Genomic DNA, 24,817 nt, shown 5'->3' with positions numbered 1-24,817 from the left:
TAAAGGTGGTTAGTCTAATCTAGTTAAGAAGCTTATTAAAGAGTACTCTTATTCAGATCCTGACTACTAACTTAACTTCTCTTATAAGGTTTATTAGCTTCGGGTGAAATATAAGACGTCTAAGATTATAGCGTTTGTTAGGTTAAGGACTTACTATAGCAGATTACTATCTAGAAGGCTAAGGCTAAGCGGGTTTAAGGTATTTTCGTCGAGGACTCCGAGCTCTACGGTATCGTCCTTACTATTCTGCATAGAGATATCTATATATTTATCGCTAATAAACTTTAAATTTAAGGCACTAATCTAAGGAAGATAGTTAAAAGCTATAGGCTGCTTTCGGAAATACTACGCGAGTAGTCTACAGATATCTAGGAAGTAAAGGGTAAGCGTATAGACGGAGACACTATACTAGGTATAGCTAAGTCTAATTAGCCTAATAATACCGCTTTCCAGCCCACTATCTTAAGGCGGCCTACTATAGTCTAGGAGTCTATAGCCTCTTAATCGGATATAGATAAGCTCGCCGACCTCCTTGAGAAGTATACTATTTCCCTTATCGATAATAGAGCTAAAGGCGTTAGGGGCACTACTACCTAAGTGCTCGCCCTATCTAAGAGGATAGGCACGGAAAATGTTTAAGCCCTCCTTACTATAAAGTCTAATCTAAAGAACGCCTTTTATACCGTCCTTAAGCACGCCCCTTAACCTATAATAACTACTTTAATACACTTCGCCGTCCCTAATCAGGCTAATAGTGCCGCTTACTAGCCTAATAACGCCTAGTACACTAAGGAGATCTACTATAGAGGACCCCGCCCTAGATATAATAACCGACGTAATAATAACCGCCCGACCTAGTAAGACGATAACCGCCTAGGATAGCAGAGAGGTGCCTAGAATAACGGCCAGCCCCTACTAGGTCGCTACTACTATTACGGCCAAGAAGGGTATCGGAGAGATAACTACCTTATCCTAATTCACGATAATACCTATAACCTAGTTAAGTAGTAGTTCCCCGAGTATTTAGTTATAGATTAGAACGGTATCTAGGCAGCCTACTTAGAGAGCGAGCTACGGGTTAACGAGTACTAGCTATACCGACGCCTTATATTATATTAGCCAGCTACTAAGCTCTATAGCCGATTTAAGGACCTCGTAGACCTCTATATTACGACCTTCTAGCCCGCTACGCTTCCCTATAAGACTAAAAAGACTGATAGGCTTATAATTAAGTATATAGTTAAGCAGGTATAGAAGTAGTAAGCCGGTTACAGTAGTTAGGCTAACTAAGCCACTTAAGCCTTAAGAGTCACTAAGGTTATAGGATCTATTAATTTTATTACCGCTAGGGTATATACTACGTCTATATCTTAATATACTTCGACCGACCCCTAGGACCCTTTTCGTACTATCCGGAGTGGGAGAATTAGTAAACCCATGCTAAAAGTAACGGCTTCCCCTAATCAGGCTATTTAATAGACCCTATCGACTCCGGAAAGCTTCTAAAGGGTTATAGAGATAGTTAACGATACCGATATAGAGGAAGGACTAACCCCTAATTCGACGGCCCCTATATCTAGACCCACCACCACTTTAACCACCGCCCGGCCTACCTTATAAGCCTTAGCTTAAAAGAATACCCTTAATTTATTTAATTAGGAGGCTATTATATAGAAGGTCCGCAAGAAGAGCCTAAAGCACCTTTTAGAAATAGAAGTTAAGGTTCCTATAGTTTACCTCCTCTCCACTAATAAAGCTATCCTCGCGGACTATAAGGAGATACTAAGATCGATCGGTAACTAGGTAAAGCCTTATAAAGTTATCCGCTTAACCTCTAAAGAGGCCTTTTTTACCGACCCCTTACCCCTTAGACCCGAACGCCCTATATAGTTTACGAATACCACGACTATAGCCCCTACGCCTAATAATACCCTATCTATGACGCCCGACCTAATAATTAATAAACTAAAGCCCCCCACGGTTTATACGAAGTATATAACTACACGGGTTAGCCTAACTAAGCGAATGGCTAAGTCCTACCCTACAGAGGATCGTTTTTACGTAGTTATTAATATAGGAGCCGTCCTTAATACCGTTCGGCTAGACCTCGTGGAAAAGCTAGGATTATAGAGCCGTATCAGGAAAAGTAATATCGCGATTAAGGGGATTAACGACATAGATAGAGTAAACTATATAGGATATCTAGAAGAGCACCTCTAGGTCGGGGACTAGTACGGCAAGGCCTATTTTATAGTAATCGAGGGAATAGGGCCTAGTATACTTCTTAGCCTGCTATTATTACTCGATAGCCACGCCTCTTTTACCTATAGAGACGGATAGATTAATATAGACTTCGCCTACGGGGATACCCGTATTATCGTCCTAGTCGCTAGTAGGGAATAACTTAACGACCGCCCTTATAGGTAGAGCTAGCCTAAGTTTAAAAAGGAGGAGAAACGATAAGAAGAGGAGGATATACTAGATCTAAGTATCGGGTAGTAGGGGGAGGACGGAGTCCCTTATAGTTAGTCTGGGGCCGCTACCTTAATATCGAGTAACGATAGGACTAGCGGTTCGCCCGACTAGGGGGCGAAGGAGGAGGAGGAGGCGAAGAAGGAAAGCGATAACGATATTTTCTTTTATTTAGATAATAAGGACGCTGCTACTTTAGTAGCCTTCCTGTTTACGGAGGAGGTAAAGCCCTTAGCGTAGAGAATTTATATAGCCTTAAGGGCGATACCACGAAATTAGGGCTAAAGATATAAGAGGTGTGTCGTGGAGGCTCCCTATATAATAACTACGACTATATAATAGTAACTAATTTATACTAACCACTTATCTTTTTCGACTTTTCTATACCACTATTAGCCTAATCACCCTAATAGCCTCTTAGTCTTATATGTTCGGAAGGACCGGATAATGTAGAAAGATTCCTAAATAAGAGCGCTTAAGGCTTTAAAGAAAGAGGAGAATAGTATTACTAGTATAGCCGCGGTTACGTCGAAAAGACTATAGTAGTCTAGGAAGAGGAAGTCCTTCGATCTTCTTAAAGAAGTATACTATCCCCCTAATCCCGAAGGCGTCTTTACTATATAAAAGCCTAAGGCTCTTAAGGTTTATCCTCTTAACGATATTCCGTTTAATAAAAGTGTCCCTAATAAAGACCCCTACTAAAAGAAGAATATCCTCGTGGAAATTAAGGAGGAAGACTAGGAGCTAGAAGACGAGCGGTTTATTAGCATAATCACACTAAAGTTTTCTAAAATTATACCCCGTTCGCGCCTTATACTCGAAAGACTCGACGCTATCCTGAAGACCGTTAACCACTTAACCCCTAAGACATAGGAGCTCCTAATAAAAGTCCTCCTAAACCGAGAGATAGCTATTACGTGGGATTCGACTAAGTACGACCGCCTTAACGAACGGGTAGCCCCTCTATAGAAGATACGGGCGGTTCCTTATAAGGCGTAGTAGGCGAAAAGGATCCCTATCCCTAAGACTCTAGAGTCTATCGTCGTGTAGATAATAAAGGACCGCCTTAAGAAAGGTATAATCGAGGAGAGCCACGTAGCCTATCATAACCCCTAGTTTCTAGTTAAAAAGAAGGACGGTAATATACGGCTTATTAACTCGGCTACTAAGATTAACGCAGTAACCCTTTAAGATACCTTTATACCGCCTAGGGCTAATAAGTTCTCCGAGGATTTCGCTATATATAAGCTTATATCTCTCTTAGACCTTTTCTCTGGCTATAATTAGATTACCCTTAACGAGGAGTTTTAAGATCTAACTACCTTTACGACTATTATCGGACTCTTTAGAATATATACCCTCCTTTAGGGGGCCACTAATTCAGTAGCCTAGTTTATACGTATTATAACCCGTATCCTTTACGACTTTATTCTCTAGTACTATAGACCCTTTATTAACGATATTATAGTAAAAGGACTGATAACCACTTATAAGGATACCCTAATCAGACCTAGAATTCGCCGTTCTATAGCCGAGTATATCGCTAATATCGATAAAGTGCTTCTTAACGTAGAGCTAGCTAGAGATATTATTATAGGTATTAAAAGCTAGTAGTGTTAGAAAGCGGCTATTATTGTGGGCTACGTCTATAGTATAGATAGTTATTCCCCTAAACAGGCTAAGATCGTAAAGTCTAAGAGTAGGAGAGGTATAGTACGGTTTCTGATATCCGTTCGTTCCTCGGTCTTGCTATCTTTTACCGAGTCTAGATTTATAAGTTCGCTATTATCGCTAGACCCCTAACCGACCTACTAAGGAAGAATATTACTTTTAAGTAGGAGGAGCCTTAATAACACGCTATAGACGCCCTTAAAAAAGCCCTTACCACTACCCCTATGGTGATTACTATCTAGTATAGCGAAGGCGTGGGAATTATCTACGTTATTGTTAACGCTAGCACGGAAGGATAGGGTAGAATCCTTAGTTAGTACGTTAAGGATAAAAGAGCGGTGGTATAATACGAAAGCGGTTATTAGTCTCCTATGGAGAGGGTCTATAATATTAGTAAGCTAGAGCTAAGGGGAGTCCTAAAAACCCTTCGGCGCCTACGTAACTACCTCTATAGGGTTTACTTTATCCTCGAAACCGACGCCTAAGCCCTCTTATCCTAGTTAAAAGGATCTGCTACTAATCCCCCTAATACCCTAATCACCCGATAACTCGTCTAGATCCGGCTCTTCGACTTTAATATTAAGTATATTAAAGGATCTTATCATTACTTTCCCTAATTTCTTTTATTTTTAAAGCCTATACTCGCTAGAAGGCTAGCGTGTAGTTTTAGGGCTAAGGGTAAACAGAGATAAGTCTCTTATCCACCTAGAGTCGCGATATACGCTAGTATAAAGGGCGCAAATCTATAAATAATCTTCCTAACTACTACCCTAATCCGTTTCTTTTTTAAACTTTTACCCTTATTACCCTAATCAGAAGCACTATAAACCTATCTAGACTTATTTCCCCGATCAGAAGGTTTTTTCTATATTTATTATTTATTATATTTATAAGCAAGCCTAACTATGTAGACGTTATAGAGATATACTACCACACATACTCTTTCTATAATAAGTATAAGTTTCTTTTATTATAATCTAAATTCTTCACTTCTATTCCCCTAATCACCGTATAACTTATCGAACCTAAGCCGATTACACCTGGCTTAATATAAGCTACCTATTCTACGGAAGGGAGTTATAGTCAGGAATAACTAGTATAGGGACGGTTTCAAAGGGTATAATATAATTAAGACAAATACCGTAAAAGGCTATAAGCCGTAAACTGTAAATCCCTCCCTAACCCTAGTACTAGTAACTAGTTAAGTTATTATATTAATCTTATTAGCCTGATTTTAGAAGTATAAATGGCCCTCCTCTTTTCACTGCTTAAAGACCCTTTTTTAATCTCTGTTACTAATTACTCTCCTTATTGCTATTATTATATATCTATTCCCCTAACCACGCCCACTTATACTACCCTTAAACCTACTATACGTAAGTCCCTCGCCTAGAAAGAGAAGATTAATACTATACCTATTACTAGAAGAGTAAGTTTAAGACACTAAGTTAACGGCGTTAAGAGCCCCGCCAGAAAAAAACCCTTAGAAAGAAAAACGTAATATTATAACGATAACGGCGATAATGATAATAAAATCCGGAAAATCCGGAGGTTCCCTAGCTTTGTTAGCCTAATTAATCGACTGCCGGCCGCTGCCTATAAATCTTATTCTTCTTATAAGGGCTTTGTTAGTAGATAGGCCCGTGGAATCTACTCGTGTTAAGTAGGAAACGGATCTTTATAAAGAGGAGGAAAAGAGAAAAAGATAAGCTACGAAGAAGACCTCCTTTTTTATACCTATTTTCCCCTAACCTTATTACCCTACCCTGCTTTCCTAAATAATAGCTCTTTCTTCACCTAACTACGCTAGCGACTTAGGCTCGGAAGCTTATTTCGTTATAATTCACTACCCATTAGCCGATCCGGCCCTGACTACTTTATCTAGCTATAACTATGCCTTTATTCCCCTAATCACCGTAAAAGATACCTATTCCCTCCCTTTTTTTTAACTCCTAAACCGGTCCTTCTTTATAGTCCTTATACTTAGGGACGTATACCTTAATTTCCCTATGGTAGACATAAGCCCTTACGGGAAAAGAGATCCGATAATACTTAACGGTCTCCCACTTCTAATACTAAGCGCTATCCTTAACCCTTTAGTAGTGGTTATCTAGTTTAGTCTAATACCGATATATTAAAGCCGGAACTATAGCCGGAATACTATCTCGAGCTAGGAGACTTTAACCTCCCGAAGTATCGCGTTACTAATAGGCTACCTATTAATAAACGGCTTTTATATTAAATAATATAAACGCCACGCTAAGGGGAGTATAAGAGATAATAGCCGTTATTATAAATTGACTAAGGTAGTATTAGACTCTGCTTAGGAGAGGGATCGGAATAACTAATACCCGGATACTTATTATTTGGCTAGGAGACCTCTTAATTACCCTATTAAAACTATCTCCGAAGGGTATCGTTATAATATATATAAGCGGACTTATAGAATTAGCAGTTAGCGTTGTCCGGGAACTCCTCGCTCTCCTGGATCAATACGTACTCCAAGAAGGGGTATAGAATCTTATTATTAACCCGATTAGTTATAGCTATTTAGGGTTCCTTATAGTACTAGTAGAGGACCTTATTAATAATGCCATATACCTAGATTAGGAGTGCCCTAGTAGTATAGGGCCGCGAGACGATCTTTATAAGATACTCCCTCTAAGGGCTAGTTATATCCTTCGCTATAAAGACTCGACGATAGAAGAGGGGCGAACTATTACTAGCCTTTATTTTTATAAATAGACTAACCTTAACGTCTCTAAGGTCAAGAAGAGTATCCTAGACCCGCCCGGCGACTACCGCCTTACTTTCTCCAGGAATTAACGATTACAGGAAGTCTAACTTAACATACGACGAGTCGCCCTTACTAGCTACTTTATACTAGCCGAAATAGGGATTTACCTAAGGGATATTAGTCTCTACATAGCCTAATTAGGGCAACCTATATACGGAATCGATAAAAAACTTACCACTATATCTACTAGGGTCACCCTAAAGGAGTACTCCTTACGGGTTTTAAGGGGCAGACAAGCAGTAGACTAAAACCAAGGAGTCGGCTTAATAGACTACTAACGGCCGACTACCTTCTTCCTCTCGTGCGACTCGGTCTTATTAAATATACTAATTAGTTATTTAGTCGCTATTATTACTATTATTAGTTAAAGTGTAAATAATAGTTATATTCGTATCTGCCTTAATATTACGGTGAAAAAAAAAGAAGAAGAAGAGGAGGGAAAACGCTAGAAAGGCTCGCCCTTTATACTAAAGGGATCGAGCAATCAAGGGAGGTTACGAGCCTTATTACTTCTATAAATTATAAAGACGGCTATTTAGTTAAAGTAGTTATAAAGGGGCCTTTACCTGCTACGGCTTAAGGAAGGGGTAATTCACTATTTCCTCTTTTAGATCCCTTATTCCTGAGTTATGGCTACGTCTATAACTAAATAACGCAGGAGCTATTTTATCTAATCTTTTCGACTAATTAAAGCCCGGATTTCAACGTCTTTTTCTTAATCAGGGACCTTTCTGCCGGGTTAAAGAAGTTATTATTGCTATAACTAAGGCACGCCTCCTTTAACTAATCGAAAGACTCCTTTATAGGCAGTAGCTAAATAGTAACGCCTACTATAAAGGAACTCTTAAGGGGAAGACTATCGCGGAAGAAGGCACTTTTAAGCTTATTTGAGGAGGATAAATATCTCTTAACCTCGAACTCTAAGTATCTCTTTTCCTCTCTTTTCCACTCTATAGCTTTCGGCTAGCCCTTTCGCTCTCGGATATTACCCGTAACCACTAACCTCTATTTTATAAGTAATGACTTTTCCCTTTCTTTTTTAACTGCCCTCGACGCCTTTAAACCTAATCAGACTAACCTGCCGTAGTTTATACTCGTGTTAGCTCTTATTTCCCCTTAGTATCCCCCCCCTTTTCTTCACCCCCCCTCTTTCTTATATATCGATATAACTAACTACTAGGCTACTACCCCGGTAGGAGATTTACTTAAGAGGTATATTCACCCTAAGCCACGTATAGTTATTAAATCTCGTACTAGGAGCCGTATAGAATACGTTCCTAAGAAGAGTAGCTAGGCTTTCCCCTTAACCGGCCTCCCTTACCATCTATTCGAAGTATCTAACAATAATCCTCTCTTCTTTAAGTTCGCTATAAGCGATAAGGCGAACTAATATACTATTTAATAGCTCCTAGAGAGTATAGAAGGGGAGTATTTAGGAGGGGCGGCTATGGATAATATAACCCCGTTAACTCTATTAGCGAAGGTCCGTGCAGATAGCATTATATCTACCCGAATAGCCTTACTTACTACGTAGAGAGTATACAGTAATCTCTTTAAGGGCTAGTCGTTAGAGAAATCTACTATGAAAGACTTAATTAGGGTAATAATCACTAGATAGATCAGGGGATACTAGGCCTAAGGCCTAGATTAATAACGTTACCTTATAGGGATACGACGCTAAGAGGAAAAAGTATAACTACTTAGATATTAGTAATAGGGACCTTTTCCGTATTTCGACGAGCCGGCTAATCCCCTTTATATACTATATTAGAGGAAACCACTTTGTTAGTCTAATCTTAGATTAAGAGACTTAGGTTATATACGTATACAATAGTATATAGTATAATGGAGGAGCTAAGAAGCGTCTACTAGAGAGTTTTCGCGGGGCCGTGAGTTAGCTACGGTATATTAAGGCGCCCGAGGAGGCTATAGATAGCCTAACCAGGAAATTCTATATTATCCCTAGTCCCTAGCAGAAAAATACGTACTCGTATAGTCTATTTATTAGTGAATAGATCCGTTCTGTTATTTAGGAGGGATACTTATTTCCCGCTTCCTCTAGGCTATATTGATTATGGGATAGTCGCTATTACGCTATAGATAACGCCAGTTATACACGGTATATCCGGTATAGCTAGTTAAGCTATATAGGCGAACTCTTCGGCTTCAGCTATTAGCCCGAGCTAGTTTTTAAGCAGCCTACCCTAACCCCTAACCTAGCTCCTACTACTACTCCTATTATATTACCCTTCTATAATCCGTCTAAGATAACTAATTTCACGCTTATTAATAAGAGTGGAAGCCTATTAACCCGCCTAAGGGTTCTAAAACTCCTAAAACCTCTTAGACGACTAAATAGAAGTCCCCTTCCCCTAGTTAGGGACCAACTAAAGTCCTGGCATTCGATAATAATAATAGCGGCACGTTCCCGGAGCTAGGCAATCTGAAGCTTACTACCCCTAAGTATAAGAAAGTTACTAAGGAAAGCACGCCCCTATTATAGTACCGCCTAAGTCTCCTAAGGTCTAAGCCCCTATTAGTTCCCCTGATCCAAAGAAGACTAAGCTAAAAAAGCAGTCGAAGCCGTAGATACAGTAGCCATAGTCCGCTCTAGTTAAGATTAGCTTAGCCACTAGCTACTACACGTATAAGGGAGAAGATCTCGTTAAGTTTTCCGTGAGAACGGATATATAGAGTAAGTAGGAGGAGGACTAAGCATATCAGGATCACGGCCTGGAAATATCTCGCAGTTTACTATTCTATAGGTTAATCGAGATAAGGAACGTGCCGCTTAGACTAAGTAATTATAGCCGCGCAGAATAGATCTAGTCGTTTAATAACCCTTATAGGGCCGCTTTATAAGATACCGCCGCTAATAGTAGTAAGTATCTCCCGCTATCGCGAGCTATGTCGTTATAGTACCGCTATTAAGTAGGAAGTCGATACGGCTACTGCTAATAAGAGGCTAAGAAGGCTAGCGAGCCCGACTATATAGTAGGAGGAAGGACATTACGGAAGCGTAAGTAGAGATATAGGTAGAGGATTAGATAAGCGACGTTTTAAGGATATAGTTAGTGAAAATAGTAATGGAACGGTAAATACGGAGGAACTAGAACTAAGAGGATCCCTAACTAGGTATACGTGGAAGACGGGGTGATTAGAGGAATAAGGGTATATAATAGCTCTTTGCTTGGTTTATTTGCTTGTATCTGCTTATTTTTGGAGTTATCTACGCTACAAGGGCGTAATCGAGATAATTAGGGCCGTATTATAACCGCGTAGATACGGCTTTGGAGTGGTTCTAATAGCCAGTTATATAACCCCCTTTTCAAGGCTACTAGATCCACCTCCTATATATATATTAAGGACAGGCTCAGGACATCCCTATCGAGGGATTATTATTTAATCATTATCCTCTTTTATAATTGCTTATTCTACGTTTAAGGTATCTTTCCAGTTTAACTTACGTTACCCTGATTAGAGCAGTGACTATCGATCTACTTCTTCGCTAAAGGTTATAGTGTTATTGGTTATGTTTTGATTAAGCATCGTGGTGTTACTGGACTGACCTCTTTGTCTGATCTTTGTCTTGACGATCTGGTGCCACTACATCTTTATCTGGTTATACTAATCCTAGATTTAGGTGTGATTTAAGCGCGTTTATTAGGGCCTACTCCTAGTCCATAATAATATAGTAAGGTAACGGTAAATCGGCGGCGAGGATAAAGTCGGTTAAGGCCCTAAGCGTCTAAGCGTATTAATCCTCCTTTTCGCTATTAAGGAAAACCATCGCGATAGAGAAGGTCTTTCGTAAAGGCGATATACCGTAAAAATTAACTAGCGGTATATTAAACTTATTAGTTTTATACGTTATATCTATTACGAGGATATCGGAGGAATATCGTAAGAGGGTAATTATGGATTAGGGGGCGATAAAACGGCACTTTGGTCGGTTAAGGCTATCACGGCGGTTATAGTAGGTAAAGCTATCCTGTTTATTAATTTACTAAGAAATTAGTATATAATTATACAATGGTAATAGTAAGTAAAAGTCAGGAAAGTAATTAAACCTCGTAAAGCCATTAAATTAGGGTCTTATTACTAAGCTCGCTACGGCGATACCGGGTAAGTAAGTTTATAACGTTAATTCTAGTTATATCGAGCGCCTATTAATCTAGATCTTCGGGATTACGTAGTCTTATCAAGATATCGCCGGGCCGAATACCGCTATTCTATATAGAAACGATCTTAAGAATGTATAGCTTAATAACCTGCGAATAATACTATAAGAAGGCGCTCGCCTCAATCTAGCTATAGTTATAGGAACTTAGTTAACTAGTAACGCGATTAACGACTACTTTAACTACCTAGCTAGTATCACGACGACGTAGGTTAACCTTAAAGGGGCAGGTAGTGGATTATAACGAAGTCCTCCGTTATTTTAACTCATGCGTTTAGGACTCTTAACGCCCTTGAACCCGACCTTTCCTATAGATATACGTGATACGTATCGGTTCCTTACCACGGGGATACTATTCGTTAATAATACGGCTATAGCCGTTCGAGAAGGCGTAGGTCGTAAGAGCTATATAGCCTAGCTCCCTTAAGTTAAAACCCTGCTGCGGTAGGCCAGAGCCGTAAGGTCGATCTTGAGTTATATCGTCGGTTATTATAAGGTTACGTCGTGATATCTAGAGTAGCTTTAATTCTACTATAGCTTATTAAGTGTGTGGATTAATAAGATAGATAACACTTATATAAAGTGGATTAATCTCTATATATAAATTAGGTGCGATACTTTATACGCTTAAGCCTAACTTCATAGCCCCACTAAAAAGTGGGTTTTACATAGTAGATATCAGAACTTACATAACGAATAGTCATTCCCTTCAATAACAGCTTCAACAACACAGGGAGCCAGAGTCCTGACTCCCCCCCCCTATTCCGTCTTCCGGGTCGACTTAAACTACTTTAAGATTAAATAATACACTACTTCCCCATCACCCGAAATTAGGTGCGTTTATAGGTCTCTCGAAGTACCTAAACACAAAAAAGCGAACACGTACGAGTACTCTTTGTAGAGATATTACGTTATTATAATATAGTGTTAGTTCTTATTACGTTATTATAAAGGGAGGAAAAAGTAGTGGTTAGGTAATCGCGTAAAAATCCGGATACAGATTATATAGTCGGAAAAACGCTAGACCGGATTATATAAGCGGGAAAACACCGGATAGTCACGTGCCCTAATATTATTCGTCGTATAACTAAGGAATAATAGATCTACTAACCGTATTTATTTATTTTAATCCTAACACGCGCCCCTCTACCCGTGCCGCCCTTTTCCTTTTCCCTCCTTTCCTCCCTTTTCCACTTACCCTTTTCCACTTACCTTTTCCCTCCCTTTACCTGTCTTAGTATATATTTAAACTACGGCTATTTAACCCTGGTATTCGTGCTTTAGAAGACGACCTATGAGATAATTACACGCCGAGCAGAATCGCGACGTTACTCTGGTAGTAGTAAAAGTGGTGGTAATACCTAAGGTAGTGTTTTAATTTCTCGGATATTTAGGTACTTCGAGAGACCTACGAAACGTACCTAATTTCGGGTGGTAAGGAAGTAGTGGATTATTTTACCTAAAAAGAGTTTAAGTCGACCCGGAAGACGGAATAGGGGAGGGCGGAAGACGGGCACAGCTGACCTCTTCAATCACAGGAACAGCAGTAAGATGGTTCCTTCAATCGTACAAGGCGTACTGACTACTGCTCGTTGAAGTTCCTCGAGAGTAGACTGTGCTTTCTTTTCCCCCACGGGCCATGGTCCACGATCAACGCCTCTTTTTTCGACGTCGGAAACCACCAGACCCTTCATGTTTCCTTCAAGCGTCGAACCAAAAGAATAGTCGTTGGATGTCCCTCGATCAAGGCAACCCCATGCAAGGATCAATTCGTAGCTGTCTCCATCTCCAGCGGCAGCCACCTTCATCTTCAGGGTGCTGTGCCCTGTCAGTGGTCACGGCTTCGGACCTTTCCGCCCACAGGCTGCTAGGAGGAGCACAGCTCTCCCAACTCGAATCGTCTTTCGGCTCCCTCACGAAATTTGAAGCCATCTTGGACGGACCAGACCGTTGATATATTCCTAAGGTGGGGGGCTCTAAACCTCTTCTCGCGTTGGGATCCCAGCTGTCATTAATTCATTCACCCTGCTACAACGGTCTTCGACTGTTCATACGCATCCCTTTGTGCTGTGTTGACATAGGGGCGAAGTACAGGGGTCTGCATTGACATTTGTCTGACATTTGTCATATTTGAATTACAAATACAACGACGTGAAGCGACCAGGGTCCAGTGCCTACATGTAGGGGCGATTTTTTCCCCTCCCCCTCTGCCTTGCCACTGAAGGATTCACCGTATCCACAAGCAATCTTAAGTCCCAGGACCCTTAACCCAGACGTCAAGAAGTGATACTCCGCCATGGATGGCACCTAATTAGGTCACAGGTATGCTTGCTTTCTGTTCTCCGTTCAACAATTCCTGTAGCTTGTATTAATTATTCCTCGGACGCCCAGTAGACGCGATCGACTTCCTATATGCTGTCACTCATCTTGTCACCTTCCGGGCCGGCGTCAAGAGCCGTGGATTCGGCGAAGCCGCTTGAAGCTCAAGAGTCAAGACTCAACGCCGCCGAACGGAACACAAGGGCAACGGCAAGTCTCTTCCGGTCTTCCGGTCTTTGGCATAGCGTCGCACCTGCGACCAGGAGCATGATCCGTCCTCGGGCATGTAATTTGAGTAGTCCATTCTACGAGGACACCACTGCACCAGGAGCATTTTGAACAGAGGTGCTCCCTTTTATCGACAACGCTCCTTCTTTGGGGTCGTAAAGGGACCAATCTTGCTACCCCAAGAAACAGGCGACCCCGAAACGAGTTAGAAGGATCCGCTTTTACTGGTGCCTATCTATAGTACCGGCAATGCGCCAATGCCCGCCTTGGACGGAACGTCAGCCGCAAACCCGTAGGGCTAGAGCGTCGAGTGTTGTGATCCCTGAGGCAGAGTCAGCAAGCGTATAAGTACGAGACGTCCGCGCATTGAAGACGCCTTCTCTCAGAGCAACTGACAGGCGATAATAGTGTGTTCCATCGCTGTCGCGTCTTAGCCATCCTGCAATGGTTTCCTTGAAGGCAACACTCGCCGGTTTCGGTGCAGTGGCCGCCCTTCTCCTTCAGCCATGCGCCGCGCTTCCCTATTCTGCCGGCCTCGAACCGTCCCAGTCGCCCAACTACGAAAACATAAAACTTCTCAAACGTGCTGACGCGCGGGACTTCTACCTTCGCGTAATGCCTCTCGGTGCGTCCATCACGGCCGGAGAGCATGGGCCCGAAGACGACACGCAGATGAACGGCTACCGGAAGTTTCTCCGTGACAAGCTCCGGCTTAGGGGGTGGAAGGTGAACATGGTCGGCAGTTTTAACCGTGGCCTTATGAAGGACAACGTGAGTAGCGGCAATCAAAAGAGGTTGGACCGCCCCTCTTTCCCTCCGACCCCCCCCCCCCCCCCCCCCCAACAGCGATTGGAGCATCCCCAGACTGACGACTTGAGGAAACCAGGACCATGAGGGTATCTCAGGCCAGCGTGTAAGCGAGGTGACCGCCAGGACAAAGCGCGCCACCCACACCTGGCTACCGAACGTGGTCCTCATCAACGCTGGAACCAACGACGCGACCCAAAACGGACGGCATGAACCCGTCGACGGTACGGGCCTCAGGATGAAGGAGCTCATCGAAACCATCTTCTCCGAGGTACCCCACGCCGTCGTTGTCCTCTCGACCCTAGTCCCCAACGGCATCAACCAGGGCAACGTCGACAAGGTCAACGCCGAGTACCGCGACCTCTACTACCGCCATTTCCGCAGTTTCGTCACGCTCGACGAGCACGGCAACGAGGTCACCCCCTTCAAGGTGGTCCTAGCCGACATGGCCGACGGCTTCATCACCAGCGGGGACATCAAACCCCACCCGGACCTCACGCACCCGACCATCCCGGGGAACATGAAGATGGCCGCCGTCTGGGACTGGGCGATCGACCAGGCCAACGGGAAGGGGTGGCTGAGCGAGCCGAGCCCGTCCGGGCTCTTCGAGGACAGCGAGGGCACCACGACGTGCAGGAAGGAGTACGGCAGCGGCAACCAGGACGTGCGCAGCGGGAGGCAGGTGCTGCACGCCGCCAACTCGGTGATCCGCGACGACGGCACGTACAGGCACCAGTCGGTGCCCCGGAATGACCGCGAGGTGACCAACCTGGGCCGGTCCAAGGGCACGCGCGTGTGGTTTGCGCAGCTCGTGAACGTGTACAATGCGCCCAAGGGAGGGGAGCGGGATGAGCTCGTCTGGGGTTGGAAGGTGGAACGCAGGACGCTCAAGTTCCGCCTCAACATGGGAGATGGGAATTTCGCGGAAGAGCATGACATTGATGTCAAGGACGACTATATCAGAGACGGATGCCCGATTGAAGGTATGTTCATTGTTCGATTTTTCTTCGGTGTGAAGCCCACAAGCTAACATGAATACTTTGTTTGCTCTCAGCTATTCAATGGGGCGATGTTGTAAGTCGTCACATCAAGATACTGGGCGAGACTGCGAGGTTTTAGAGCCATGAGACTAACACTAGCAGAACGGCGATGGCTTGGATGACTTTATTTGCATCGCTGAAAATGGAGAAATGTGAGGCTTTCTCCATGCCCACGTCCATGACCGTTGTTTCCTGTCTGCGAATCGCCTGCTGACACGCCTCCTAGGTTTGTGTCTCTCAACACGGGCGGAAATCCGCCCACATTCAGGGCGCTGGGATCGGTATGCAGCGAATCTCTGCTTCTATTTCGTGCCTTCCGACTTGCTAACGGTGCCTTTTGGTCTAGTATAAAACCCCGGAAAGGGGCCTCGGCAGGGCACACGTGCGCCTGGGCGACATCGATGGTGACGGGAGGCTCGATTACTGTGTCATCCCGGCCTCTGGCGACATCTTGTAAGTTGAACCAAGGATCCCGAGACATTGCCATCGATGGTGTTCTGTTGCTAACGCATGCTTTCTTGAAGCTGTTGGCGCAATGGTGGCATTGGCGAGAGGGCGGCCTACTGGCAGAACATGGGCTCAGGCGGGCCGGTCTTCACGGCCAAGGGAATGGGTGATATTCGGGGTGTCCGTTTTGGTATGTTTTGTTAACCTTGCCCGATCCGACCTTGACCCCAAGCTATCTTGACGATGGATTACTGACATCCAGCCCTGTCACAAAGTTGATATCAATGGAGAGTATGTTCTGTGTCCTCAGCCCCGAAAGGGGTTCTGGACTTCTTGTCCCCGGAAGCAAAAGAGAGAATGCTAACATGCGCTGCGTGCACAGCGGCCGATCGGACTGGACCTGGATGGACGAGCACGGAAGGGTCACGACCTGGATCAACCAGCGAGGTTCGGATAAGGGCATGATCCCGCGATGGCTCGATGCGGGTGTAACCCATCAGGGCATGGGTACAAACATCGGGATTGACAGGCATCAGATTGCTTTTGGTCGAATCTTCGGTGACAATGGGAGAGCGGACGTGAGTATATTGGACTCCCTTTTCTTTTTCCGAGAACCACAGGGCGGTTTTCCCAGATGATGCTGACTTTGCCTCTAGTACATCCACTACTGGGAATCGTGCACCTTGTCGTACTGTTCGCGCAGGTTCGTGCCCTACGAGAATCTGGGGAGCGGTGGCAAGTTTCAAAAGGGCAAGTTGCACCCTCCGCCTAACCCTTCCTCTGACATCTGCAGTCCTAGCGAGCCAACTGCTAACGAACGATGACCACATCAGGTGACGGCATATACTGGGGCGACATGACTGGCACCGGTGTCGACGACTACATTTGGATCTCGCCGGACTCGGACAATGGTAACGCAGAAGCATGGATCTTCCTGAACAAGAACACACGCGAACAGTCCGATTTCTACGCCACTTCGGCCTGGAGCACCCCTATTTCGCTCAAGACGGGGCTTAACCGCAGAGCCCTACACATCGGAGACTGGGACGGCGACGGCAAGGACGATATTATTGGCATTATCGATCGGAACACTGGCGCTCTCAGAGTGTGGCATAGCCGGTGGGACGGGAGCCGGTTTAACTGGGATGTTCGAGATATTCCTAACAGCGCGAGGTGTAACCAGGGCTGGGGTCTCGGTTACTTTGACAACGGCGCTCACTTTGCCGACATCAGGTAAGACAACTGGTCGGATTCGATGGCCCCGATGACGGTTGACGAGCTAACCAATTTCACCTCGTTTTCACAGCGGCTCGGGACGTGTCGACTACATTTGCATGGAACCGTCCGGACGTGCGACGGCCTGGCTCCGCGACGAGCATGGTGGCTGGTTCAATGCGGGACAAGTCAAGTACCACGAGGACCTTGACCGCGCCAACTTCCAGTTCGCGGATGTAAACGGTGAGTTTTGAGCTCTAACAGCACAGCCCTTCTCCTGGAAGGCTTTTCTACTTACACCGTCTCTCCATCAGGCGACGGAAGGGCCGATTTGGTCTGGACGGACAAGTTCAACGGAGACGCCAATGTCTGGTACAACAAGCGCCAGGCCGCCGAACATGAACGCGGAAACCTGGGCGGCAGTCTCTTCGAGTGGGAGAGGCCCATCAAGGCATTCCTCGGATCTTCTCGAGGACCAAACATGCACTTCCCGAATCTCGGAGGCCAAGGCCGCGCTGACATGGTCGGTACGAACCCGACTACTGGGCACGTTAGTAACACTATCCCCGAGTATACTATCCCTGTCTACCTCTCAATGTCGCTGATATATTCGAAAAAAAAAAAAAGGCCTGGGTTTGGTTCAACTCTTGCCCTGCGGGAGGCGATGACTGGCCAGCAGACGACCCTGTTCCTGACCCTGGTCTACCTCACTACGGCGCGTCGCCCCAGCCTGATCCTACACCGGAAGACCCGGACGACCACTGGTTCTGCGGAGGAAACGGTGGCACTTGGACGCCCCAACTGTGGAATGATCGTAGGATCGGCCGGTGGCTTGTCCTAAGGTAGGCGGAGGGCGTGGTCCTTTGACTCCCCTTTTCGTTCCCAGTCCATGCCCAAGTTCTAACCCATCTCTGATTCTAGGTCCGAGCTATACCTGGGCCTCGATACCGACTGGCCCACCGATGTCCAGGGTGTTCCCCGTGTGATTGCCCAATACAACGGTCTGTCCAGAGATAACGCCTGGAATTGGCCAGCAAGTTGCAGAACGTAAGTCACTCCCCCCAACCCATGTACTGTAGCAAAGCATCCGTCATTCTGTACCTCAGACGTCTAACGGAGAGGAAAAATTCCAGCGTTTCCGGGACCTGCTCTGTCGAAAAGCTGGGAGACTCGGCGGCCTGCGTGCGAACCCCGGAAAGGCCGTTCGCCCTCTGGTCGATGCAGAACTTGGCCCTCTTCCTCCAGGAGTGGTATAAAGAGTTGAACAACGCCATCGACAGCGCCTCGCTCTTCACGGCCCAGTTCGCCAACACCTTCATTTCCTACTCCTCCCAAGAGCCCGCCGGCGAGGCAGCGTGGCTCACCATCGTCGCCGGAATGTTCGGGAGCATAGGCGCTTTCAGCGGCGGTGCCGGGACGTATTCCGGTCTGATCACCATTGCTGCCGGCGCAGCCAGTCTGTCGAGCTCCAGCCCGCCGGAGGATCCCCGGTTCACCAACTTTGCGACCGCGCAGGCGAAGCTGGGCGAGGCGAAGCTCGAAGTCATGGATACGATGGACAAGTACTTCAAGCGCCTCCTCGCGGACACGCCCCCGAACGACGAGTGGGAAACGGGGACGGAGCTGGCGAGGATCATCGAGAGCGGCGCCTTCGCCGACCAGGACATCGCCCAGGCGCCCTCCAATTCCACCATGACCAGATGGGTCCAGGCCTCGATGATCAGCGGCATGTGGAACACCGGGAATGTGGCCATTATCAAGTGGTCCAACGACAATCCCTTTGCGAGGGACTATGGGTTCAGCCCCTGCTTCGGGCGTCCCGGTATTGGGAATTCCCAGGCCGTGGCCTGCGTGATGGATCACAACTTCCTCATTGTAAGTCCTCCTTCCGTCTAGCGGCGCGCAACGCATTCCAACTCGCCCATTTCTGCTCCGGTGTTATCTGCTGCTAACTTCCGTGTCTCTCTCCCCCCTCCACAGGCTCGCATGGCAGTGCAGGGAAATAGCCGTAGCGACGCCAGCCACGTCAGGGACTTCCCCGACATTGGCCAGAGCGAGGAAACACTTCAGAGATACGGCCTCAGCCAGCTGCAGGTCATCCGATCGGCCATGAGGACGCAGGAAGCGGCCAACTCGTACCTGCCCACGAGCAACGTCGTCAAGAAGCTCGTCGACGACGTCACCAACAGCCCCGGGGAGAACATCGCCGACTTTTTGCCCCTCTTCAACATTCCCGTTTGCGACCTCGACAAGCTGCCCGACCTTGTGCCGCAGTACAGCTTCTGCCGGATGTTGCATCTTGATGATGATTACAGCAACCGCTGCATCCAGAAGATCATGTCGGACAACTGTAAGAGGCTGCCGCTTGGCGGTTCGCAGTGGCCGTATGTATATGATGACTGGTGATGCTGTGCGCCTTACCAGGGGTGGACGGGGGCGCAGTGCGTGCTAATTCGGGCGGTGGTTTTGGGATGGTTGCTTTCCCGATCCCCGTCATATTTTGCCATCCTTGTCTTCTGAATACATGTAATTTATAGACACGCAGGCGGTATCAAAGCACTGGAACTAGTTGAGATATAGATGCCTGAATTAAGCAAATTGATTGGATATTTTTTTCTTTTGCGTAACGACTCCCGGGATTTGATTCCTGTTGACCACATGCACTTACTACACGCATGTTATTCGAAGAAAATGACCCGCTTGGTCGACGGTCCGGCTATGGCTTCCGGTCCCGGTAGTGGATCCTCGATCGCCCCACCGGGATTCGGACCCACGCGCACCAACCAACCAATCAATATTCATCCTTTCGTCGAAAACGGCAACTACTAAAGCAGAAGGGGTCGGAGGAGCAGACAACCGAGCTTTTGTGGTTGCTGGCTGAATAACAGAGCTACCGAGGGCATTCGGCAGGAGGTCCCAAAGGGAATCATAATCGGACGGGTATGATGCTCTATTGAGCCTTGGCCGGGATGCCGGGTACGGTGGCATTGAGTCGCATGGACCGGCCAATGGATGGCAAAGGGGGCGTCGCCCGCCGCTTCTACGCTATTCGTATATGCTGCGGGGGAGGGGAGGACGGACGCGGTACGACTACGGCCCATGGTCGCGCTCTGGCTCGAGTCCTAGGGTCACGGGTGGGTGGCACGAGGCTAGGGACCGGGGTCACACCGTCACACCTGACGCTACGAGATGGATGGTTGCAGTGGATCTAGAAGTTGAGCTTACTGCAAGGGTCTAGCTCAAACTACGGAGCGCTGGGTAGGTAGTAGTAGCAAAAGAATGACGTGGGATGATGGGATCTCCGTCAGGATAAGATCAGCACAATAGTAGCTTTCTTTCCACCGACTTTAATACGTTGCCGGCACACAGGAACAGCGAGGGAGAGAAAGAAAGGTGCCGAAACAAAGGACGACAGGGACACAAAGAAATCATGCCAAAGAGAAGGCTAGCGGCACGGGGTCAGACAGCTGAATATAGCAATAATAACAATACTTGAAGTGTTTCCGAGAAGAAAATCCCATGGACGAGTAGGTTAATAAAAGACACGCGAAGAATGTGGTGATGGCCGAACTAGTGGCGGAAGCTCGCAACACGAGCGGCGTGTAAGTGCTAAGTCTGATTACGCACATGTGTTGTTTAACCAGGACTCGTGCGTCGACTCCTTATGACCCCTGTTATCGGCTGTAAGGGGGCTCATATCCATCCCCCGACTTTCCCAAAGTCTCTGTGGCAGCTGACAACTCATTTTGTACAGTGTACCGCCGTATTACTGCATTGGATACGGCCGATACGCCCCTTGGCGCGATGGCGTCTAGGTGGATTCTCCGGCAAAAGTTGAGGGGATAACCCAGACACACATCCCCCCTCTTCTTTGACGGCTAACCTCAATTCATTCAATGTTCTCCAATTCCTTGAAACATTGTCACATTATTTTGGCTTTCTTTAGACTGCACGAGTCATGAAGCTCGCCGTACTAGGAATCATTCTTACTCCTATATTCACATTTCTAGCATCAAGCCAGAATGAGCCTGACGACTGCAAGGGCTACGTCGCCAACAACATCGTCAAAACAGATAAAACAGTGTCGGCGGACCTCGACCTGGTCGGTCGCGATTGCGACCTTTATAGCCGGTCTGTCCTCCGACTAACACTTCTTGTCGAATACCAGACTAGTAAGTCAATATGGGCAAATCGAGATGATTTGCACGTTCTGGCCCTGCCTCTTAAACTTACAGACACTATTTAGACTCCCGACTCCATGTCCTCATCCAAGACCGCGACAAGGAACGATATCAAGTCCCAGAAGATGTCTTTCCTCGGCCATCATCGTCGCCATTCTCCGCCAATTCCTCCCTCCTATCATTCGAGTTCAGCGACCCCTCTTCCTCCTCCCCTTTTTCCTTCAAAATCACAAGTGCCACAACAGGCGAAGTCCTCTTCGACACATCCAGCACGCGACTCGTCTTCGAAACCCAGTTCCTCCGCCTCCGGACCTCTCTCCCGCCAGACCCAAACCTCTTCGGCCTCGGCGAGCATTTCGATTCCTTCCGCCTGCCGAACCGAAACTACACCCGCGCTCTCTGGGCCCGCGACGTGGCTGTCCCCCGCCGGGAGAACCTGTACGGCAGTCATCCAGTCTATATCGAGCAGCGCCCGACCGGGACCCATGGGGTCTTTCTGTTGAACTCCAACGGGATGGACATTGTTATTGACGACAACGGCAATCAGAGTTCCTTCCTCGAATATCGTATCATTGGGGGCGTGTTTGACTTTTACTTTTTCGCCGGCCCGACGCCTGTGGAGGTGTCGCGACAGTATGCCCGGGTTGCTGGGCCGCCGGCCATGGTTCCGTACTGGAGTCTTGGGGTATGTTCCCTCGTCGGCTGTGCTCTTTACGCGATGGCCATGAGAGGTTCTGGTCCGTTGACACACATCGTTCCTACAGTTCCACCAGTGTAAGCACGGGTATCGGGACTGGTTCGAAGTTGCCGAAGTCGTGGCAAACTACTCGGCCGCCAATATCCCCCTCGAGTAAGAGCACGTCGACTGATCCCTGCCTTTTCCCTCGCTCCTTATGTGCTTTTAAAAGAACTAAAAAATGTTCGTGCCCTCAGGACAATGTGGACCGATATCGATTACATGGACCGACGCCGTGTTTTCTCTTTCGACCCCGACAGGTTTCCCATCAACAGGATGCAGGAGATTGTCCACAACTTGCATCGCAAGCAGCAACAATATATCCTCATGGTTGACCCTGCAGTGGCCCATGAGGACTACCCGGCTTTCAACCGTGGCAGCAGAGATGCCTTGGACGTATTTCTAAAGTCGGAGAGATCAGACTCATATTACTTCAAGGGTGTCGTTTGGCCGGTATCTCTCGTCTTCTTCCCTCTTTTCAAAGCAATCTTATCCAGGGACAAAGTTGATCTAACTACTACATTCTTGAAAAGGGCGTCACCGTGTTCCCCGACTGGTATCACCCGAACGTTACGAAATACTGGACGCGAGAGTTCGAGGATAACTTCAACCCGCATACGGGTGTGGATATCGACGGCGTTTGGTCTGTTGATATTGTCAACCTCTCACACCTTTATACTAATACCCTACCAGGATCGACATGAACGAACCGGCCAACTTTTGCATTTTTCCATGCCAAAACCCGGAGGAAGAAGCCCGGAGACAGGGGATGCCGCCAGAACCGCCACCTGCTCGACCCCCCCCTCGACCTCTCCCGGGGTATAACATCACCATTCCGGTGGGCCCGTCTCCGAATACGGATTTTTCTGGAGCAGCAGCTGATGGTCTTCCCCCCATTGACCCTTTGCCCGTACACCAAGAGCAGCGTATGCTCGGGGAGGTGTCCCGCGGGAAAGAGGAAGATCTGCTATTCCCGCCTTATAGGATTGCTAACGGTGGGAATGCGCGTCTGGACCTTAGCTATCGGACTGTTGATACGGATGTGGCTCACTACAATGGTCTGAAGGAGTATGATCTTCATAATCTTTATGGAAGTAGTGAGTCAATGCGCCGCATTCCCTTTCCCTGTCCCTTTCCCTTTGTGCTGTCTCTCTCACCAGGGTTGTGACGATTCTGACAAGCGACACCGTGAATAAGTGATGGGCATGACGACTCGCGAGGCAATGCTTCGTCGGCGACCCTCCTTACGACCGTTCATATTGGCCAGGAGCACGTTTTCAGGCGCCGGTCGATATGTGGCGAAGTGGCTAGGCGACAATGCCTCGAGATGGGATCACTAGTATGCCTTGTCCCGTCCTACATCCAGTCTCTAACCCTTCAATATTTTTTGATGGGAAACTAAACTGGTATCGTTCTCTTCCAGTCGATCGTCCATCGCAGGCATGTTAGCATTTGCTTCCATCTTCCAGATTCCCATGGTAGGAAGCGACGTAAGCCAACCGCTCCCCCCTTCCCCGTCCCCCTTTTGTCACTTGCGTCCGATCATGTGGAAACTCGACAACTACTAAACGTCGCTCACCCAGGTCTGCGGCTTCCGAGAAGCAACAACAGAACAACTATGCGCTAGGTGGGCCACCTTGGGCGCCTTCATGCCCTTCTTCCGTAACCACGCGCAATTCCGGTCCCCGCACCAGGAATTCTACCGCTGGCCCCTCGTCGCCTCGGCCGCCCGCCGCGCCATTACCCTGCGCTACCGCCTTCTCGATTACTTATACACCGCTCTTCATGCCCAGTCCATCGACGGCACGCCGGCCATCAACCCGCTGTGGTACCTCTACCCTTCCGATGCCAGTACGTACGCTATTGACCTGCAGTACTTTTACGGCGACTGCTTGCTCGTCTCGCCCGTGACGGAAGAAGGGGCTCTGCACGTGAGTGCGTATTTCCCGGACGACGTCTTCTATGACCTAGAGACGGGGGATGTCGTTCGAGGGCGCGGAGAGTGGATTACGCTGAGAGACGTCCCGTTTGATCGCATCCCGTTGCATGTGAGGGGCGGGTGTGTGGTTCCCATGCGGACGGAGGGGGCGAATACGACGGCGGCGCTGAGGGAGAAACCGTTTGAGCTTGTCGTTGCTCCTGGTCTGGACGGGACGGCGGATGGGACACTTTTGGTGGATGATGGGTTGACCCCGGATGGAGGACCCGATCGGTTTGGCGTGCGGTTCCGATATGAGGGGGGGAGAATACGGCTCAGTCCCATGGAAGGATTCCCCGACGATCAGCAGGGGCTTGAGGCGAAGATGGAGATGGCGGGGATTCGTGTCGAGCGGGCCAAAGTCATGGGCATCCGGCCGCCGGGGTTCGGCCCTGTCGGTATCGGACCGGAGGCAATCGGCCGATATGTCCAAAACGGGACATGGACAGACCTAGGCCCACTTACACGGCGGGAGTCGGTCCTGGTACCAACATGAAGTTATCACCGGGCGCCCGGAGCAAGGAGTACTTCTATACGTACACACTGGGTGTGAGTACTTAAGCTGTTTGTGTATGTTAAGCTGTCACATACGACCATACCCATTGGAAAACTCGGGATCCCGTCCGCTCTCCCCTAGATAAGCCAGTGAGGGCCGGATTAGTAGTTGGGTCGGTGACGACCAGCGAATACCCGGTGTTGTATGTTTTTTGTCCTTTTTTTCCCTTTCCCCCCCTTTTTTCCCTTCT

General features: G+C 47.4%; 3 protein-coding genes across 3 annotated transcripts; all 3 read left to right on the top strand.

Moving 5' to 3' along the window:
• The first annotated feature begins 13,915 nt into the window (after window positions 1-13,915).
• Window positions 13,916-17,935, top strand: SODALDRAFT_105063 (hypothetical protein). The gene is made up of 15 exons (XM_028606481.1): window positions 13,916-14,015; window positions 14,076-14,438; window positions 14,554-15,457; window positions 15,529-15,548; window positions 15,617-15,666; window positions 15,741-15,795; window positions 15,861-15,967; window positions 16,039-16,151; window positions 16,237-16,252; window positions 16,344-16,539; window positions 16,618-16,711; window positions 16,795-17,194; window positions 17,268-17,419; window positions 17,491-17,730; window positions 17,804-17,935. The coding sequence occupies exons 2-15, from the start codon at window positions 14,112-14,114 to the stop codon at window positions 17,842-17,844; spliced, it is 2,715 nt and encodes a 904-aa protein (XP_028468599.1). The 5' UTR covers window positions 13,916-14,015; window positions 14,076-14,111; the 3' UTR covers window positions 17,845-17,935.
• A 70-nt stretch (window positions 17,936-18,005) lies between these two features.
• On the top strand, window positions 18,006-19,645 carry SODALDRAFT_105095 (hypothetical protein). Its single transcript, XM_028606482.1, has 3 exons — window positions 18,006-18,018; window positions 18,098-19,051; window positions 19,157-19,645. The coding sequence occupies exons 2-3, from the start codon at window positions 18,245-18,247 to the stop codon at window positions 19,580-19,582; spliced, it is 1,233 nt and encodes a 410-aa protein (XP_028468598.1). The 5' UTR covers window positions 18,006-18,018; window positions 18,098-18,244; the 3' UTR covers window positions 19,583-19,645.
• A 1,489-nt stretch (window positions 19,646-21,134) lies between these two features.
• SODALDRAFT_307227 (hypothetical protein) lies at window positions 21,135-24,665 on the top strand (the record flags this gene model as incomplete). The annotated part of the gene is made up of 9 exons (XM_028609058.1): window positions 21,135-21,348; window positions 21,423-22,042; window positions 22,122-22,207; window positions 22,291-22,546; window positions 22,627-22,736; window positions 22,787-23,190; window positions 23,291-23,432; window positions 23,517-23,583; window positions 23,677-24,665. The coding sequence occupies 9 exons, from the start codon at window positions 21,135-21,137 to the stop codon at window positions 24,565-24,567; spliced, it is 2,790 nt and encodes a 929-aa protein (XP_028468597.1). The 3' UTR covers window positions 24,568-24,665.
• Window positions 24,666-24,817: the final 152 nt, after the last annotated feature.

The sequence above is a fragment of the Sodiomyces alkalinus genome (genome assembly GCF_003711515.1).
Source record: "Sodiomyces alkalinus F11 unplaced genomic scaffold SODALscaffold_2, whole genome shotgun sequence".
In the NCBI taxonomy this organism is placed as follows: Eukaryota; Fungi; Ascomycota; class Sordariomycetes; order Glomerellales; family Plectosphaerellaceae; genus Sodiomyces; species Sodiomyces alkalinus.
Note: the sequence above shows the minus strand (reverse complement) of the source record. Positions and strands in the feature narration are given on the sequence as shown.